The sequence below is a fragment of the Marmota monax genome, unplaced genomic scaffold (genome assembly GCF_021218885.2).
Source record: "Marmota monax isolate L192 unplaced genomic scaffold, Marmota_monax_Labrador192_F-V1.1 WCK01_AAM20220418_F8-fsc00019, whole genome shotgun sequence".
NCBI classification, from domain to species: domain Eukaryota; kingdom Metazoa; phylum Chordata; class Mammalia; order Rodentia; family Sciuridae; genus Marmota; species Marmota monax.
The window spans coordinates 15,543,618-15,565,112 of record NW_026695242.1 but is presented as its reverse complement, the minus strand read 5'-3'; the positions used below and the strand labels follow the sequence as shown (position 1 = coordinate 15,565,112).

Here is a 21,495-nt window from a genome sequence, read left to right as displayed (position 1 = left end):
GAACGATCTCGGCACCTCCCGGTGATGTCAGTGGAATCCTGAGGCGGATCCCTCTCCCGGGCCGGGGGGAGGGCGCATGGCCTCCAGCCAGCTGGGCAGAGCCGGGGTGGAGAAGGCACCGGCAGAGTGGCAGCCCGGTGCCCGGCGCCCGCCTCCCGCCCCCGGACGCGCCGCCCCGCTGGCTGGCCCGCGCCACGCTCCGCCCTGGACGCCGCTCGTCCCGGCGCGGGGGTGCGCGGGGGGTGGGAGCGGGCCCCGGCTCAGCCTGATTTACGGCTCTGCTGAAAACCGCTCGGCTCCCGCAGCATCAGCACCGGCGGTGGCGGCATTAGCCGCAGCAGCAGCAGCAACAAGTCGGGTAAGTGGCCGCCGTTGGGCATCTGCTCCCGCGGTCCGCCAGAGGGGGCGCGGCCGAGGGGCCCGCCTGCGCCGAGGGAAGGGGTCCCGGTTCTCGCAGCACCGCGGGGAGTTGGGAGAGCCGGCTTCGCGGCCCCCACTTGCAGGGCTGCAACTCATGTGCGCATGATTTATGTCATCCCACCAGTAATCTACTCTGACACCCGCCGACAGGCAGGCAGCGGAGCGTGGGCTGGGAGACCTGGGACCCCAGAGACAGGTTCATTGCCTGCCTGGCCAGCTGGTGCAGACCTTTTCCACCAGCCCTGTGGAATTGGGGTTTCCGCTGGGCCCATGAAAGCCTGCATGCTCAGGAGTACGTGGTTATTCATTTCCCCATCCAGAGATGCCACCTCTTTCCCCTTGCCTCTCTAGAATCCTGATTCCCCTTCACCACTTGCAGTGGACTGTGGCCCTGCTCTGGATCAGGGTTTGTATCCCATATCCACAAAACCAGTGGTTAAACATCCCATTACAGAACAGGAAGAAATTCCCCTCTCTGGGGGCCAGAGGCTTATTAACCTGGAAGCTTTGCCAGTCTAGCTGTCTGGGGACCATTTGCACCTCTGTTTTTGAAGAGATTGAAGACCCAATAAAGACACTTTTCATCCTGAGATCCCATTTGGGACCCCTCATTGTGGGATACTTGCTACATTAAGTAGAAGCCATTCCTGGAGGGAATAGATTTGTACTGCTTGCAAAATTGGGTTATAACAGTCATCTGTTGCTAGGGTGAAGGAAATCAATTCCTACAAGGAAACGAGAATTTCCTGTTATTGAAAGAGTTAGCTGATACCTACCCAGCTCAAACATTGGCCAACTTCAGGTTTTCAAGTTAAAATAGGAGCAGAGAAAGCAGATCCATCCAGAACACTTGATATTATAATAAAATCTTGGCCATGGCCCTACTTATACCAAATGATGCTTGACACATCGCGTCCCCAAATTTAAGTAATGCTAGAGAATGGGACCATTGTTATTCTGATTACATTTTGATTTATGTCATCCCACCAGTAATTAATGAAAAAAGACAAATCGTAGGTTGAAAAAATTTCAGTCCATGTGTGTTTAATACTTGAGTAACTTTCATATACTTGAGAAAAGATCACTAAGCTTGTTCTCTTAGGACTTATTTTGACAATTCATGTGAATTTTTCTCATTTTCATGTAAGGCATGGTTTTGCATGTGGTATATTAAATTCAGGAGGGCAAGAAACAGGAGTTCCTCTTCTGGGTCGGCCCGTTTCTTTCTGACTTGGGGTTCATAATGCTTTCTTCTGGGAAGAGGGAGGATTATCCACCTTTTTTATTCTAGGCAGGTGTTGGCAGACTTTTTTTTTTTCTGCAAAAGGCCAAGTAATGAATATTTTTGACTTGCTGGGCATAACATCTGTGTCTCACTTATACTACTCACCTCTGATATTGATGTGCAAAAGCAGCAGTAAATGATACAGAAATGAATGGATGTGGCTTGCTGGATTTGACCTGGATTTGCTGGGTGTAGGTTTTAACTTTGACACAAAATCAATATAAAGTATTCTATACAAAACTTGCTTTAAACCAAAAGGCCACTGCGCCCATGGAGATGAGCAGCAATCATTTTGGTAGTATTATGTATTTATTTATTTTAAACTCCCCATTTTTCCTCCCTCCCAGGACTTTTAGAGTAATGCAACAGAAGGCTTTTGAGGAAGGCAGATATCCCTGGCAGGAGTCCTTTGAAAATGTTGCTGTGTGCCTGCCATTCCGCTGCCCGAGGTGTGGAGACCATACCAGATTTAGAAGCTTGTCATCCTTGAGGGCCCATCTGGAATTCAGTCACAGTTATGAAGAAAGAACGCTCCTGACAAAATGCAGCCTCTTTCCATCTCTCAAAGACACAGAACTACTCCCTTCCTCCGAACTCCTGAAACAGGGAAAATTGCAGAGCCACGGCAATGTGGTAAAGCAGAAACCAAGCTATGTTAACTTGTATAGCATTTCACATGAACACTCCAAGGACCGAAAGCCATTTGAGGTGGTGGCAGAGAGGCCTGTGTCCTACGTGCAGACCTATGCTGCGATGGACATACGTGCAGACTCACTGGATGGGCCACGGTCGAGTCCTGGACTTCCCACCTCAGACACGAAAGCCTCTTTCGAGGCACATGTCAGAGAAAAATTCAATCGCATGGTTGAGGCTGTGGATAGGACCATTGAGAAGAGAATTGATAAACTCACCAAAGAGTTGGCCCAGAAAACTGCTGAACTGTTGGAAGTCCGGGCAGCATTTGTGCAGCTGACTCAGAAAAAGCAGGAAGTTCAGAGACGAGAGCGGGCCCTCAACAGACAGGTGGATGTGGCAGTGGAAATGATCGCAGCACTAAGGCAGCGCCTGACAGAATCCGAGGAGGAGCTTCTTAGGAAGGAAGAGTAAGTGGTGCTGAGACAGGATGCTAACCCCTTTGCTTTAGACACCTCTCTCCAAGTTATAAGCAAATGTTAAGCAAGATTTGATTTGTAGTACTTATAGGTGTCTTGGCTGCATTTCTCTCATTGGTATAGTTGAACCAGGAGGTACAGGCCTTGATATTATTCACCCCCTCTGTGTACGGTCTGTAGTCCAGCAACTTTAAAGTCATAGTGTCCAACTCCTTGTTACCTTGGAAACTATAAACCACTGATGTTTTTAGAGGAGTAACACCACCTACATATGGGGGATCCCATAGGTAGTGAAGTCGCAAGTGAAGTTGAATGTGTAGGCGGAAAGAGGTACCCTGAGAGCCATACCTCCTGACAATATCTGTATTATAGAGTCAAGAACTTGAGATGCTGTCTTATTCAAGCATAAAAATATTGCTGAATTCAAATAACTTTGGCTTATTTGCCATTTTGGATTATCTGCCCACATTAATGAAGTGTCATTAGTTGAGAATTCGTTTAATTATAAGTTACATTTGGAAAAAAAGAGACATTAGGAAACCCAGAGGAAAGACATTCTGATATAGCTATACCTCTGTGATTTACATTTGAGATTTTCCTTTTTATAAAATGATGCATGATACTAGATTATCTTTGCTGCTTGCAAAGAGTTGACACTGGTTTTGCAAGTCAGAGGTGATCATAGAAGCTGTTACTTGAAAAATCATCATACTTAGAGAAGAATTTCTTTATCAGTAAGTATGGATTTAACCCACACTGGAAAAGCATAAGTAACAATTCAGTGTATTTTCCAAATGTAGAACATCAGATTTTATTTTAAATGGAGGCTCAGAATTTGTAGAATCAAAGGACATAAAAATTGACAGACTAAAACATCCTAGAAGACAGGTTTCCAAATAATTTGAGTGCTACTATAGAGATGATTTACTTTCATCTTCTCTTTGCCCTCTGGCACTCTTCTATCTTGTGTCGCTTCTTAAAATGTAATAATTAAAACTCCCTAAGAAGCCCTATGTATTAAAGAGGTCTATACTTGCTATCATTAAATGTTTATATTCTACCTTGGAGGGAAGCATAGGCATTTTTTTTTTTAAATAAAGGAAGGGTAAATTTGAATCAGCTACTGATTTGCTTTACTAGTTTTTTTTTTTTAGCTTCTGATGTTTCCTGGTAGGAAGGTAGTATTTTTTTTTTTTTTTGACCCATTGTGGTCACCAAGATGACCTGCCGTACGTACACTGTTGGGAAAATAGCTGATGGGGTTTGCTTTGTGTGTAGAAAAAGGCCTAGAATTAACTTTGTAGTATATCTGTTTGATTTAAGAGCATTGAATTTAAAAGGCCACCTAATTGATATTTTGCATTCATTGGTTTGTTCTATTGTGTAGATTAATAAGAGAAGTAATAATGAACAAAGGGTGTGAGATGGTGGCTGCTTGGACTATGGAAAGACAAGATACCGAAGGGATGGATCTTATGGTTAGATGTAGGTTATTGTCAAGGATCTAACTTTGGGGTGATAGGGTCAAGAGTACTTTATTAAAAATAACTGATTAAATAAAAGTGATCTATACATGGGTGCGTAATGATATTGTGTTATGATTAATCCATGCTGTCTCTTGAGCACCTAATGAAAAACATACACGTAGAAAACAAATTTTTAGCCAGATAGAATTGTATATGTAAAAAACTACCCCCTCCTCTCCAAGAATATCCGCTCCATTCTCTGGAGACAGCATTGTGAAGTTTACTAAACATCCGTCCAGAGCTTTTCTGTATACACATAGCCACATGTCATTTGTACACGTAGAGTTATAATGCTTTTCAAAATAGAGTCATGATGCATACTTTTCTGCCATTTGCATTTAGAGCTGTTTTTGTTTTAACATAATATGTCTCAGGCATCTTTTGTGCTCAAAATGTGAATTATGCCATTCCTTTTGGCTGTTGCATAATATTCCATGGATGCATAAGGCGGATTTAACCAGTGTGCTGTTGATAAATACACAGTTTGTTCCATTTTCATAGTATTATAGTGCCCAGTTAATATCACTGTACAGTTTTGTTGCCAATTTTGTTGGCGTCCCTAGGAGTTTTCTTATTTTTAATTTAATTTTGGGGCTAGAATTGAACCTAGGGCCTTGTGTATGCTAAGCACACACTCTACCACTTAGCCACCACCTCAGCAGGAGTTGATTTTTAGTATATCATTTTCAGGCTAACAGAAAACTATGGAATTTTAAAAAACACAAATTGGAATAAAAATACAGTGACATTGCCTTAATCTTTTAAATGTAAAATAAACAAAAGTCTTCATTTTTTAAAGCTTTAATTTGGGTCCATACTGTCAGTTTCTGTATTCAAGCCTCAAATAATCACTCTTTCTGTAAATAAAATAGACTGAAAGAGTCTTGTTTTCCATGAAGGACAGTGGAGCTTTTGGTCTTGGGAGCCACTGTGGACAGCATCCTCAGTGTCTAGCTTTGCCCCTCCTCCTCCTGCCATCTGATTGGGGATGCATAGGAACTGCCCATCTCCTACACCTGTGATACGGGGTGGATTTGGCTGGATCTGCAAGACTAGGTCTTGCCCCTTTCCTCCTCACCACTCCCTTGGAGGGCTGTGCCCTCCACTAAGAGATGGACTATCAGGTAAGGCCAGGCCCTGTTTAGCTGGGGTACATACCAGAAAATGTGCTTCCTTGCCAAATGCCTCCACATAAGCTCTCAAGGCCCATTTGTGAGAGAAAGTAGATTGTTGTGCTCCTATGTGAAATTGAATTAAGCTTGGGGACACTTTGGAACATAGATGGTTGATTTGTTTTTTTAAAAAAGCAAAAGTCTGATTTTTAGCATCCACATAAGACTTTCTTACCTATGGATTTACCCCTCAACTATAAAAATTCTTTCTTTGAAGTTGAAATAAAAAAAATCTCTAAAGCTGCATCTGCCCTGAGGTCATTGTTCTATGGAGGTCATATATATACTGTAATACAGAGGAAGTTTGAATTGGCAATATTTTGTACTTCCACGCTAGTGAATTTTCTTGTACTTGTGTAGAGAGGTATCTGTATATTTTTGGAGTGCAAATCCTAGAAAGAAGTTGCTCATCTTTACAAATTCTGTGTAACTTTAAGTCCCTCTGAAATGGGTATTTACTTATTGACGAGGAATGGGAGATGTTGGGCAGCATTGCCTGTAATCAGGTAAATCAATCCCAGCCACCTTGCAGCAAGGTATCCCTTAACAAGAAAGGTTGAATTTAAATGGTAACTGAGTTGGCCTTTTAGAGTTTGGAGAAATTGAGGGTAATAATGGTAATCCCAAATTTACTTGAGGACCTTTTCCTGGTAAATTTGGAAAGTCACTATAGATCACCAGTGATGTGCCTATCCCTGTACTGGGGGTATGTGGGGAATATAAAATTCTCAATACTTTCCTCTAAGGTGCTTATGTTTTACATAGTAAGAATAAAGCATACCCACGATCATACCTGTGCCCAAAAGCCAGGGTAGCTTTAACAAGTGCTTAAATGCAAGCCATAGTTTCAGGTTGATAGAACATTAGGGGACAGATCTTTTTACAGGGAGAAGCCACACTGAGGGAATGAGGAGGAAGGGTGGAATTTGCAGTAGCAGCCAGATGATGGTGACATTGAAGGGGCAACTGGGCTGTCAGAGATGGCCCCTGAGTGGATGGTGTGATTTTTGATTTTTAGAACTAGAAGGTATCTGTCCTCTGTCTCCTTTGGGGGACACGCTCATTACACAGATGCAGAAAATAAGCCCAGAGCAGTAGAATGACTTGCCCAAGGACAAAGATTTAGTGGCAAAGCTGAAACTGAAGCCATTTTCCTGCATCCCTGCAGAGTGCTTTTTCTGTTAGTTCACCATGTCCTAGCCAGACTTCTGAAAATGTGATATTTGCCCAAAGCGTCGAGACTTATGTAATATTCAGCGTGGCCCATTTTGGAATAGGCTTGTTTCTTTGCTATTTTAAGAGGGCTGCTATGATGACATCATTTATTTTTCTGATGTGATTAAAGAAAATACCAGCTGGCATCAAAGGTGTTGGGAGCAGGGAAGTGGTGCCACCACAGCCATGACATTAAGCTTCTGGTACACCCACCCCAGGGCTTTCATGTTCCAGCAAGGGCTTTTAACTGGACTCTCTGGATGTCCTTGCCCAGTCAGGGTAGGGCATGTGTCATTGCCAGCCTGTGATTGCCTCGAGGGGCCTCTTTGTGATCCCATCTCTAATTTCCGTCTACAGCTTTGTGAGCTACAATAGATAGATTCTGTTTCCCTTCTCCTTTCATTGCTTGCCCCATTCCCAGCTTGGAGCCCTGCAGAAGATAACATTTACTAAGAGCCTACTGATTGGCAGGTTCTACTCCAGGTTCTGGTCAAACAGTGCTTCCCCACGTGCAGTTCCTTCCTCCAAAGCACTTACAGAGCCCAAGGAAGCATGGCCTCCAACAGATCACTAGGCTGTGATAAAAGAGACATGGAGGGCAGCCTGAGCCCATCATGTCCATTTAGATTATTATCGAGGGCTGGCCATGGGATGCTGGCCTTTAAAAGGCAAGATTGACTTGGTAACTTGCTTTACACAGTCAAACCCTCTGGCCATTTACTTAAGTCATTCCCCTTTTCTGGGTCAGCCAAAGCACTGGGTAGACAAGCTGGAGTCCATACTGATGAACAGCTAGGAGACAGGCCAAGAAGCAGAGTGCAATAGAGGGGAGAGGGTTCTGTTGGTTCCATATTGTGAGGTTTCCTCTCTTTTCAAGCTGTGTCCCATGCAGGCTTAATAACTAAAACAGAATAAACCAGATGTCAAGCATGTTTTCTTGGGGATGCCATGTGGTAAAATTAGGAAACCAGAAAAATTTTCTGTTTCTCTCTGTCTCTCCATCTCTCTCCTCATGCCCACACCCAACCTGAGGAACTTAGAATATAGTGTTGATCTACTTAGAGCCAATAAGAATAATTTGTTGTTATTATAATTTGTTATTATAAAGATTTATTATAGAATCTTTTTTTAAAAAAAGTTCTTAACGAGGAGCATATTGGTTTAGTCCAAGAAACCAAAAAGGAAAGATGAGACAAAAAGCCAAAAAAAATGGGTTGGGGGAGTCTCCAGAGGTGTGGCTGGTGCAGATTGGCCTGTGTGTCCCCTTTGGAAACCAGGTAGGGCCTTGGAGTTTGCAGAGAGGCCCTTGGTGCTTGGAGCTGGCTGACTCTTGTTTCTGGATATACCTCCTGGCTGACATTATAGTCTGTCTGTGGTGCTCTGTGATCAATAGCTAAACTATTTTTAGCTAGAGGTATTTTTATCATTTCATATACCTCTGAAGAGGTTCATAAATCAGTAATGTAAAATGAAATTTAAATAACTTGGTAGAGCTCTGCCTTTGGGAGGAGAAAGCAATGTTAAAAGTGTTGTTAAGAATAGGAGGCATCAGGTTTAGATCCCACCCCCATTCCTGCAGGAGGCAACTGTGGGTTGCTCATTGGATTTAGGCCCCAGTACTTATCTGGAAAAAGGAAAAATTGTCTTTGTAGAGACAGAGTTGCACATTCTATGCATTCAGCAGATATGTGTTGAGCCCCTATTGTGCACTAGACTCATGTTAGATGCTGGGTACCCTAGTGAAGGAGAGATAAGGTCCCTGCCCTCACTGGTTTTATGATCAAATTGGGTCAGTGGCACAACTGGTCTCCAGGGCTGTGCACTTTGATAGAGTGAGCATGAGGTTTTGTGGCGGATATGGCAGACTATCTCATCTACACTTGGTCATGTGTCTGGGTGTGGTTCCTAGCAGGAGAGCCTGAGGTTAGAGGGAAGGGCAGGGAGAAAGAAACTGGCAGAGGGAACAGCATATTCAAAAGGAAGAGTCTGGCTGGATGCAGGAATGAATGGAGTTTAAATAGACTTAAGAAATGATTTATGGATAGTATACTGTAACTCATGATAGGATTGGCTTCTAGCTGCGTTGTTCACATAATAGTGTGTCTTTGGTTTTTCTCAATTAACCTGTCTTCAGCCCACCTCAGAAGAAGTAATTGAGGGGATTCAATCTGTGAAAAATTAAATGATATTATCTGTGTTTTAGACCATATGATCATCCTGTAAATGAATGAACTCATGAGTGAATGAATATTTTTTTCTAACTAAAGCTTTGAAACTATGCAGAAAGGGCTTTTCCCCTCAGTTCCCCCATCTACTCTGTTGATTTCTGAATGCCTGTGAATCCCAAGATACTGTCAGATTTCCAGGCCTGTAACTCATTCTGCATAATAAGGAGCTTCAAGGTCAGGTTCTCAAATATTACTGGCATGTTTTTACTTTATAGTCAAATATTGTTTCATCTATTTAATCAAGACAAAGAGTTTGTAACAGACTGACTGTAAGCATATTTTTCCATGAAACCTTATATTTAACCTTTTTTCCTTGTTAAATAAATAAGTCAAAGATGGGGCCAAAATTGGCCTAGAACCAGTTAATTTCCGCAAAGCACCCCTACTGGATTTCACACAGCTTTGCCCTTATCTTCTCATCTGGCTTTCTAACTTCACCCTGAATTCTGAGTCAGAGGGATGAGAACCTAAAGTAAAACGACACACACCTTTTACTGCTCTTTCTGATAGCATCAAATTATTCTTTCTCTCAGTCACATTCAGCTCAGCTTTGTAGGTACATATTTCTGTATTTGTTTCTTTTAATGTCTTCTCCCACTACATATATCTATTATGTTAACAAAAATAAAATTTTTATGGAAAATAGCTATTTTTCCAAAAACAATCTAGTGAAAATAATGTTATTAGAAGTTCTGCAAATATGTTTAATGTCTGGCTTCATAGAAGGCAGCTGGACTTTAGTGGTCCTACATTCAGTCTGTTACAGACTCTTTGTTTTGATTAAATAGATGAAAAAAGTAGTATCACACGGATACATAGCAGGAAAATGGAAGGATATTTTAATAGCCTTTTCAAATAATAGTGGATGTTCTGTCTTGATACTGTGCCAAAATGGAACAATTGGTAATTTCTTAAAGATTAATTGCTGTGTAGGTCCTGAAAGCATATCAGTGAGCATTTTGTTCTCATACATTGAAATCCATTGGTCTGTCTTGCACTTTGAACAGATGCTTTGCTGTTTGGAATATAATTATTAAAGAGGTTATATGTGCAATGTGGTTAAACCTCTTTCTTTTCCATTCAGAAATTTCTCAAGATTCCTTGGGGAAGTACATTGGTGGCTCTGGATATCCTTCATCCAGGTGAACAGGATGTGACAAGGATCTGAGATGTACATACCTGCTATTTCATGATTACACACTCTTTTCATTTAATGAAGATTTTTTTATACAATCTGCATGAGGAACTTCTTCAGCCTTTGTTTTATGTATTCAGCTTCTCTTTTAAAACAAAATCAGACTATAACCATCAAGCTTGATTTAATGGCCTTTTCTTTTCTAGTTGATGTGATACATTCACAAACTGAAATTAGGTTAGCATTTGTGCCAGGTTGTTTGAAAAATACAAAGGTTATTAACTTCTCAGCTTCAGGGCACCAAGATAATTGGATAAGGGAGGTTAGAAAAAGATTCTTCTTTTCTCCAATATGACATAACACTCCATGATAGACTAGGAGCATTAATGTTAATTTTTAAAAGTTTTATATGGAACCAGCAGCAAAACTTATGTGATTTAAAAATACAGCCATAATCATATGCAGTGTTGCATTCAGATTCATTCTCTTGATTTTGCAATATTAATCCTGTGAGATTAGGCTGTCAGGTGTTGCTTTTTCCTCATATTCTAAACTGTACCGCCTGAAGGCCCAAGAGTAGTAAATATGCAGAGAGCAAAAAGACTGGAAAAAATATATAGGAAGTTGGCAATAGTTACAGTAGGACTTGACAGTAGTGGGGTAATAAGTGATTTTTGGTTTCTTGTTCTTTGTAAACATTACTTATAAAAGATATTTATTTAATATGTGTCAAGCATTGTATTGAATATGGATCATTGAGCAGAGAAAAAAAGCCCTTGATCCTCTAATAGGTCAATTTTCATAATAAATGTGAAATATCCCTGCAATAAAATAAACAAGTATTATAAACCTGAATGAATTGTTGAAAAAAAAAAAAGGCTGGTCTCTTGTTTGAATTTTTGATGGTTTTCCCTTGTAAGTACACTTGGAGATGGTTTAATGATTCAGTTATCCTAAGATTTCTTTCATCATTACTAGGCCATACTGCCTAGGATGATGACTAGGATGGCTAGGATGGTCGGCATCTATCAATATGTTGAATGAATAAATTCCTGGCTCATTTATCCACTTTGTGTTCTAACATTTTTTTGCCCTGCAGAGAAGTAGTGACCTTCAACCATTTCTTGGAAACAGCAGCTGAGAAGGAGGTTCAGGGGAAAGCGAGGCTCCAGGACTTTATTGAGAATCTGTTGCAACGGGTAGAACTGGCAGAGAAGCAGCTAGAATACTACCAAAGCCAGCAGGTCTTAGGTCGAAGCCGTGACATCAGTGAGCATGTGGTAAGTCCCACCCTTCTAGTGGCCAGTGTGAGGTCCCCATGTATGGGGAGAGCTGGATGACTGGCAGGGCTCCCGAGGCATCCAATGAAAGCGTGCCTGGGCCACGCCTTTGTGTAGAGGGAAGCCAGATCCCAGATGGGTTGCACACCTCTCCTTCTTCACCCTCTTCCTCCATGCCCTGCTGAATTGCTATAAATAGCTTAATATTTGCTAAATGATAGAGTTTGAAGTATCCAAAGAAATCATTTGTTTCAACCTTGCTATTCAGGTAGATCAGAAGTTATCATTATTCTGTTGTGGAGCTCTTCAGGAGAATCTTATGAAAGCTGTGGTCCTTCTTACTAAAGCAAGATCCAAACACATACACTTTTTCCTTCCATTAATTGGAAGGAAAACGTGGTTCAACCATATCAATACATTAAATAGTGCTAAAGTAGAATTTCAACAAGAAACGTCATAGGTGGAAGGTCTAGGATAGACTTCTGCATACCATTTTATGAAGAGTTGAGGGGATTAAGAAAACTCTAGCGTCCAGATGAGAATCCTGGATGTGGGTGAAGATCCACATTCTCATTGGTGGATTAATTGAGACCCTGGTTTCTTTGTAGTGTGGTTGGGGGACACTGTAGGTGAAAGGAATGGGTGGTCATATTGCCCCCCTATATAGTTTCTTTGGTGTGGTGTCAACAACAAAGGCAAAGAAAGCATTTTTGAAACCCCAAAGTTGTGGTTTGTTTATAACATTTTCATGATTCATTGAGCTTCATTTATGCTTATCTCCTTTTCAGATTTTATTCTTTCACTGTATTATAAGGAAATATACTGTATTACGAGGAAAAGAAAAATAGGAAACAGTTTGGCTAACCAAAAGATTAGCAAGGTTGGCTGACTAAAAATTTGGCTTGAGCTTGTGGAAGTCACGATTTGAAGCAAATGTGATTATGTAATAAAACTAATTATCTAGAAGGAATGAGATGAAAGGCAAGTGGATAAAATAAGAAAGGCAGGGGAGGGAGACAGACAACAGGAAGGAAAGGAGAGAGGAACGTAAAAAATGAAAGAATCTTACCTAGTGCTTGCTGTAAAAATGTATACTCGGCTTAGTTCAGTGAGGCAAGCCCCAGAACCTTCCAGAACATAGTAGATGGGAAGGAAGTAAATTTGTTATGTCTGAGATTTTAGCACTGTTCCAAGCAGCCTCCTCTGTGTGAAACATTTATTATTATTTCCCAGGTGAGTGCCTACTAACTTCTCCATGAAGTACTTCTGAGTACTTCCCAACTTAAACCCCATTTTCTCCTTGGGAGACCATGATGGTGTCCAGTTCTGTTTTGGAGCTCTTCAAGAGAATCTTATGAAAGCTTTGGTCCTTCTAATTAAAGCAAGATCCAACCACGTACACTTTTTCCTCACCCAGGAAATAATAAATAATAACTAGCTGTAAAGTATCCAGTTGTGATTAGCTGTTGTTAGAGGGGGCACTGAAACCTTCTCTTAAAAGAGGGTTGTGGTAAGAGGTCATGGAGCCCCGACATAAGGTAAGAAGGCCTGGCTTTCAAAACATTCTTACTCTGCTTCTGACTGAGAGAGACATTTTTCCTGGAGCCTTTAAGTCTTCTATAAAATAAAGATATTGAATTCAATACTCTCTTAAAATCATTTGGCATCCCAAATGGTTTGATCATCGCCTGACTTTGATGGTTAGGAATTCTAAAATTGATAAGTAGCATTAACAGTTTCAGTATTTAGGCTACTAAGCCACTCAGTGCTTGAAGTTCTGTACTGAACTAAGGGAGAAGCCAGTGGAAGGCAAGGAGGAGGAAAGGAAGCCATTAGTTTTCCTCCCTCCTCTATTTTTTTTTTTTCGTACTGGTGCTTAAACCCAGGGGCACTTAACCACTGAGCCATATTCCTAGCCCTTTTTATTTTTGAATTTTTTATTAGTTCTTAGTTATACATGACTGTAGAATCCATTTTGATACAATTGTGTAAGCAAGGAATTTATCTTATTCTAACTAAGACCCCATTCCTATGGGTGTACACAATGGTGGGATTCACTTAGGTAATTTTATATACATACATATAGTCTCATTAAGTTGCTTAGGGCCTTGCTAAGTTGCTGAGGTTGGCTTTGAACTTCTGATCCTTCTGCCTCAGCCTCTGGAGTCACTGGAATTACAGGCATGCACCGCAGCACCTGGCTCTCTCTTTTTAAAATATCTATCTTTGCTCATTTTCTCTACTCAGTTTATTTTTGTAGCTTGAAAATTGAATACCTTCCAGAGACACAGCCCGTCGTTATTTCTCATCACATTATATCATGTAATCCCAAGCTTAGTGGCATCTCCACTTTTCTAGTCAGATGATGTACGTACAAAATTGCATGTGTGCACACACAACACACATTTATACACACAAATATGTTCAAATATGATGGGAAATTAAAAAATATTTATGATTATATCTTCTGTATTCCAGACATGATAGGACCTGCCTTCAGCAGACTTGTCCTGCCTAAGGAAAAAAGTTGACTGATCCAAATAAAATGAAGTGCAGTTACAATTATAATAAGGAATCTAGAAATGAGAGCTGTGTGTGAATGGGGCAAGATCAGGCTGCAGCGAGGAGAACCACCTCGTCATAGGAGGGACATGTGGCCCTGAGAAGACGAGGAATGAAGTGTGTAATTTTTGAAAGGATTGGGAAAATGTATTTTCTCCCCATTCCTGTGTATAGTCGTCCAAGTCCTGCTTTGAACCACAGTGTGCCATGTTATGAGATGGTCTATAGACCCTGTAGGCCATTTCTCCTTTTTTACTTAGCTTATTTCACTGTAATGATACATATCCACCTGTAAAATGAGGAGCCATGTCTTTGATATAAGCAGTGCTAAGTCTGGCCTCCTGGGCTGTCTGTGGTGATAGACACAGAATAACTCAGAAGCTTTTAACAGGGAAAGCGTCAAATGATATATTCAGGAAACTCTTTGACCCAGCTTAGTGAAGGTGTAGCACCCCGAGAAACTAAAACTTCCAGAGCCTTCACTCTAGCTGCACCCAGGATAGCTCCTTGATCCAGGGCCTCCAGGACAAGCAGACATGCTGTACAGTTCCTCTGCCCCCTGCCAGCTTGCACACCAGATATCCCTCCTTCAGAACAGTCAGGAATGCCATCCCAGCCCAGCTCTCATCCTTTCTGCTAAGACTGCGCTGCCAAGAACGTGTCTGCTTTCTTCATCTCCTCCTTATATCTACCTTAATTCCCTCTCTCTCCTCTCCCCTTTTTGTCATTACCACTCCAGAAAGCAATGAAATCCCTAGATTGATAAGTGAGTTACTTCTTTCTAAGGTGACTTCTAGCATTAAAATTCTTCTGTGCTATGAAAAAAAATTTCCTTCCCTTCACATTTAGTGCCTTTTCTGAAATAATGTTTTGGCATCTGTATCTTTCCCTTAATCCCCTTGAGCATTTATGTACTTTTTCACCTGGCTGATTTCTAAAAATACAGTGTGCTTACTCAGATATTTTATCTTTATGCTCTGAAAAAAAAATGCTGTCAAATTAGACACAAAGTGACCTAATATCCCATCTGCCAAAAATCTTTCCAGAACTGCTCACATGGAAGGTCAATGAGACAATTTGAATAATCTTGCTTTAAGTGTTGCTTTTATTTCCTTCAGATTGCTAAATTAGGACTAGCAGTAATTCTTTTAACACATACTTATTGGGGGTGCAGTATTTACTGGGTGCTAAGGAAGCTGCAGTGAAAGGCCCCTGCTCTCAGTGGGGAGGGGGACATAGTTTCATACAGTGATAAGTACTGTGAAGGAAGAAAGTAAAAAGATACATTTGAGGGGTTCAGGGTGGGGAACTTTGGATTGAGTGGTCAGGAAAACCTTGCTGGGGAGGCAGCATTTGCACTGTGACCTGAATACCAAGCAGGATGCAGGTCTGTGGAAAGTGAGAAGCAGAATGTTCTAGGCAAGGAACAGGCAGAGCAGGAGATGAACTTGTGTTTTAGCAAAGCCACTCTGGCTGCTCTGTTGGGAATAAGCTGGAGATGCAAAATGAAATATGGGGTAGGGGACTATTATAATAAAAGGTTAAGAGTGCTGGTAGCTGGAAAAGAGTGGAAGAAGTAGAGATAAGGATGTGTTCTGGGGTAGAATTGAAAAGACCGGTTGCCTTGATGAAGGAATAGATTTAATAGACAAGGAAAAGAGGAGAATCAAGAATAAATCCAAGGTTTTGGTCTAAACAAGTTGGGTACACTACCTATATAGAAGGCAAGTTGGAAAAGAGCTAGATGATCAGTTGCCCTAAGCCCATAGCAACCTGAATCACCATGCTTATATTTTAGAAGTCCTTGTGGTCCTCTGTACCTATGGGCTCTACATCCATTCATTCAACCATAGATTGAAACTATTTGGAAAAAAATTACATTGGTACTGAACATTTACTGACTTTTTCCCTTGCCATTATTCCCTAACTGATGCAGTGTAACAGCTATTTTGATAACATTTACATTTTATTAGGTATTATAAGTAATCTGGAGAGGACTTAAAGTACATGGGAGGATGCATAAAGGTTCTATGCAAATATGAGACCATTTTATACAGGGGACTTGAGCATCTGCAGATTTCAGTATCATCATGGGTCCTGGAACCAGTCCCCCACAGACACTAAGTGTGTCTTAGCCACACTATCCCAAATACTGAAGTGGCCCCTTCTCTACATTTTCTTTGTTCTCTTCTGTTTGTCTGCTGATGCAACGTTGCTTCATCTAGTGAAAGCTGTATGAGGGAGATCAGGGATGAAAGGCTGGGAATATGCTGGGTTTGCCTATAAACGGAATGGTGACATCTGGATCACAAAATGATAATTATCAATTTATTCTGCAAATGAAGTCATTCCGAGCCACAAAAGTACATGCAGACATTTTATTGCATGGGTTATTAGGAGTGGAAAATAAGCTCAATGATAGATGGCCTCGGGGATATTTGAGGGTTTGGTATTCATATGTTCTCATTTTTGAAATGATGTATTTTAGGCAGTAAACATTTTATGCCAATTTCCTCTTAGTTGATACTTTGTGACCAGCCACAACTATATTAAGTTAACGGTAAATTTAGCCTGATACTCAGGAAATACACATCATTCCAGTTTTTAAAGACATGTTTCTTCAAACATTCATTTGTTGGGATGCTTTTGACTTTCTTAAATTTTTAAGATCTGCTGATGTAAGCTTCTTGGAAAGCCCAGCACAGGTCCCCAAGGCTCCCTGAGTAAGTAGGGGCTAAACCTCTCATTCACTGATATGATGAGTGGTGCCATGGGTAACATGCCAGGAACAGTAACTTCCTTCATGGGAATTCACTTTCTTAAAAATGCAGGAAAGAATTTTAAAACCAAATTCAGCCTTCAAGTTAAGTAATATGTTCTCTTATTTGTTTTCTTTCAGCTTACAGATATCTCTTCAAATAGGAAACTCAAATGCCTGTATGTATATCTTCTTATACTTGGGCCATTTGATAACATATGTTTGTTTCCCTGTTGCATTTTATATATCTATAATATAAATGGATTTGAGAGGCTTAGATGGAAATTTACCTGCTTGTATACCTGACCATAAAATGATGATGTAATAAAATCTATTAGCATATGGCAATATGAGAATGCTAGAGTATAATTTTTTTTATTGGTTGTTCAAAACATTATAAAGCTCTTGACATATCATATTTCATACATTAGATTCAAGTTGGTTATGAACTCCCAATTTTACCCCAAATACAGATTGCAGAATCACATCGGTTACACATCCACATTTTTACATAATGCCCTATTAGTAACTGATAGGAAAGGTAGTAGAGTATAATTTTGTAATGTAACTTTCTCTTTTGAGAAATAGTACAGTCATAATAGCTCTATATTATTGTTTATTTTAATCTTTTGGTACTGGGGATTGGATCTGGGAGTTCCTTATCACTTAGCTATCCCCAGCCTTTTTAAATTTTATTTTGAGACAGGGTCTTGCTAAATTGCTGAGGCTGTCCTCTAACTTGTGATCCTCCTGCCTCAGCCTCTTGCCATGGGATTACAGGTGTGCACCCATGCCTGACTCTATAGTACTATTAATGTAATTAATATGCATACATTATTATATAAATCATATCCTTTATACTGTCTTTTATAATGTCTACTCAATGGATTTTCCTGAATCCCTTAGTAAAAGAGTCAAAAGATGGGGGCTCTGGCCCCACCTTCTCTGTAGACCAACTAAATAGTCATTTAAATTTTATGTTCTTCAATTTTGTCACTGGGTAGTAGGACTAATAATATCTCCCTGGGAACTTAGTATCATCTGATCATTTCCTGGGGATCACAGGAACTTTTTGGAAGAGAAATACCAGTATTGATGATTTGTCTCAGTGGGAGCATTATCACCACCGTGCATGCAGGAGTGATCATGCCATGACTAGTTACAATTATTTTAAGGCTTAAAGAGATCTTTTTTTTTGTTCATCTCCCTTCCACTCCCACCTAACTATCTGTAGAAGCCGAGGACACCCACATTCTGTGTGTGGCCATCCTGATCTTAAGGCCCATTTCCACCCGAAGGGAAGGAGCTACCTGAAGAAAGCCAAGGATGAGAGAGCTGGACTGCAGCCTGCCAAGTCTGTTCATGAACAGGCTGAGTCCTCAAGAGAACTCTGCAGACCACCCAAGAAAGGGGAGCTTCTGGGGCTTAGCCGGAAAGGCAACATCAGGCCCAAAATGGCTAAAAAGAAGCCAACAGCGATTGTGAACATCATCTAAAAGGGTGGGTGGCTCAGGACCATCATCTCTTGCCTTTGGGGAATGTTGTTCCAGGGACCAATGTAATTGTCCTTTTGGGCACATCCCACAGTAAGACATTGGAAAAGCAAAGATCATGATGCACATAAGCACCTCAATTAACCAGAATTTAACAAAGGGGAATCTCAGTGAACCAGAATTTTATTATAACCTCCTTTTAAAAGGTTTAAAAGAAAGAAGCAAATTGTAGAAAGAACAACAACAAGAAGAAAAATAAAATGAAACAGTCTTATCCAAAGGTTTTAGTAAAACAAAGCTCCAGCTGATAAAATAATTGGCCCAGTCTCCATTAGTCCTGGCACCTGGGCCCCTTATGCATTGGTCATTAATGTTCAGGCTCAGGGCCTCACAAGATGTCAGACACTGGCAGAAATTTCATCTGTAGCCACAGCTTTCTAAATTGTGAGGCCAGGAATGGAAAAGTTCTGTTAATAGCAATGAAATGAAGATATTTTTGTTTGCATCTAACCTCCCCCTCTGTTAATTTGAAAGCCTCCAAAATAAGGATTCCTGTTTCCCCCGAGTTTTCTTCTGGTTAATCAAGATTTCAATCTTTAGGTTGTGTAAGGGACTTGTTCAGTCAGATTTCAGTTCTCATTTGACAGATTGCTTTTCAGTTTGTTAGTTTGAGTCAGGTTTTTTGGTGTCCATAGATGCATGTTCAGATTTTGGCACACCTGTGCAGTCGTCTTTGGCTGAGTATTCTGCACCCTCAAACCCAGCTGCCAGCCTCTATCTTAATAGCTGCTTTTGTGGTGTGGTTGAGGAGGGCAGTAAAACCCTTTTGATCAACAACCATCATTGGTGCAGCATCTGAGCACTTGGCATGACAGTAGATGGCACAGTTAGTGCATTGGGACCACCCTGGAAGCACTGCAGCCCTCACCTAAGACCACCTCCCCTGGTAGTTATCAGCAGCTTGCTCTCTATTAACCATGGGCATGACTTTCTTTTTGCTGGCTTAACTTTTCCAAAGAGCAGCTCCTTTCACCTCCTGCTGCTTGTATTAGCCCTTTTATGGCTAAAATATACTTTCTTACCTTTCAACCAAGTATCTGGGGTGTTCACTGTACAGTGTATTCTAACATAATTTCTGAACTAAACAATGCATGTAGGATCCAGAATCTGACACCATCTTCCCCAAATAGTTTTTTTTCCACAAAGAACTATCTTTTGAGAATTTCCTGCTTTAAAATTTTCTTCTAGAATGAATTTCCATAATTTTTTTCTCATAAATTTTTCAATGCCATTAGGTCTCATGCTGAGTTTTCAAGTGCTGACATCCTTCTGGAAACAAGAGCAATGTTGTCCACAGATATATACACATATACATATATATAATGCACATACAAGATATATGTCAGGTATATTAATAATTTATTTTTAAATCCTCATGGAGAAAGTGTGTGTTTGTGGTGGGTGGTTTTAAAACTATATAGGTTTGCTCATGTAAATTGAATTTTCTTATTTTAAAAATTAAAACTGTAACCTAATTAACACTAGTAGAATTATGATTGTTATTGCAATAAGCATCAGATTAGCAGTATATTTAAAATAGGTAATAAAGCAGTTACTTAAAATGACAGTAAATCAAAAAGTGTAACTTCTTATTTAAATATTTTGAACCTATCATAGTGAAGATGTTGATTTTTTTGAGTGTTCACTTTGACCTTTGGCTTATGGGGGTGGACCATTCGTATGGTACGTAGGCAGCTATCAAGTGGGAAAAAAATATTGCTGTGAATATCACTGTTTAGGCTAGCATTGTAAAAATGGTAATGTTATTATTTATTTGGATACTTAATCTCCTCCAAAGTTATTTAATATTGATGCTTCTATCATGGTTGCACTTTAGCTTTCCCATACTAAAAAATGACTTGTTAGTTGTATTGCATGCTCCTTGTCCTGTAATGTGTGTGCAAAGACAACAACTTTTTAAAAAATGCTATAGCCAGATTTTTTTTTCTGTTTCATTTTAAATAGCTCATAATTTTGATGTTCCTTTAACATGCCTAGAGGGCGTAGCAGCTCTCTTTGACAGTGGTATCCAGTGATCTTCAGAAAGCACCATAGTGTCATAATCTATAAACATCACATGAGGCAAATAATTTTGAGATTTATTATATTAAAAAAATTTTTTTTGATATCCGGGATTGAACTCAGGGGCACCTAAGTACTGAGCCACATCCTCAGCCCCTTTTTATTTTTTATATTGAAACAGGGTCTCACTAAGTTGCTGAAGTTGGCTTTAAATTTGTGATCCTCCTGCCTCAGCCTCCTGAGTTGCTGGGATTACAGATGTGTGCCATGGTGCCTGGCTTAATTTTTTTTCTTTTTAAGTTCAAACTAAATTATAATCCCCATGCAAGGAAATGTGTTACGTATGTTATACTTCCTTTGAGACATAAATTTACTGTTGAAATATGGGAGCTGGTTTATTCAGAGGGATACTCCATTTACATGCCATGGCTTGAGCCGTGTGCCATGGGACACCATTTATGTCCTATTTTAAAATAATTTTCTTGTTTCCCTGGGCAATTAACCTTAAAGTTGAGGCAGTCGCTTTTTCGAAGAAATCACCAAAGTTTCTGGGAAACCGTGTTCAAAGTTAAACTGAAGAATAAATGAATTTTATTATTTGTCTTTTAGGGGAGAAAATTTTATTTGAACTATTCTTTCTTTTTTTTTCTTTCTTCCCAAAATAAATTACAGATTCTTATCTACAAAGTACAGGTTGCTTAGACACCGTTTTCCAGTATTCTGCAGGGCCAGTCAGTTGTTGTACAGAAGTTGGAATATTCTGTTCCCAGAATTTAAAGAAAAGTTTTTAGATTATGAAATATGATAATAAAGCTATATTTCTGACTAATGTGTTGTTATGTTTTGTCTAATTCAACTATTTTTGGGGAATCCAACATGTTGGTCTATTGACAGCAAAAGAGTCCTCAAATGATTTGTTCGTTGTATATATCATCACCATCGCCTTGTAAACTAGAAGCTTTCTGGAAAACTTAGCTTGACTGTTTTGTTCATCCTTTGCCTAAATCTGAAAGCTCTCTCTACATATGTTCACCCTGAGAAATCTTCATTAAAAGCCCATTTGGCACTTTATTCCTGTTTTCCTCCACAACTAGGAGTACTTTTTCTACAGTTTTTTTTTTTTAAACTTGTCAATTCCTAGCAGAACTATGAACAGATTTTACAGTATATGGCCCAACCTGTATCTGCTCTCCATCCTAGTCATTGCAAAATCCAGAGTGGTTAGGA

General features: G+C 40.1%; 1 protein-coding gene across 1 annotated transcript; it reads left to right on the top strand.

The window, feature by feature from the left end:
- Positions 1-200: 200 nt before the first annotated feature.
- On the top strand, positions 201-21,097 carry Znf365 (zinc finger protein 365). Its single transcript, XM_046419965.2, has 5 exons — positions 201-358; positions 2,053-2,808; positions 11,193-11,373; positions 16,835-16,872; positions 17,928-21,097. Exons 2-5 carry the CDS (start codon positions 2,066-2,068, stop codon positions 18,187-18,189), a joined length of 1,224 nt encoding a protein of 407 aa, XP_046275921.1. The 5' UTR covers positions 201-358; positions 2,053-2,065; the 3' UTR covers positions 18,190-21,097.
- The last annotated feature ends 398 nt before the right edge of the window (positions 21,098-21,495 follow it).

Excerpts from the sequence above, each read along its gene's own strand:
- Znf365 (XM_046419965.2), top strand. The coding sequence starts at position 2,066 with ATGCAACAGAAGGCTTTTGAGGAAGGCAGATATCCCTGGCAGGAGTCC. Across the intron at positions 11,374-16,834 it reads GTGACATCAGTGAGCATGTG|CTTACAGATATCTCTTCAAA; the intron begins GTAAGTCCCACC and ends GTTTTCTTTCAG. Across the intron at positions 16,873-17,927 it reads AATAGGAAACTCAAATGCCT|AAGCCGAGGACACCCACATT; the intron begins GTATGTATATCT and ends AACTATCTGTAG.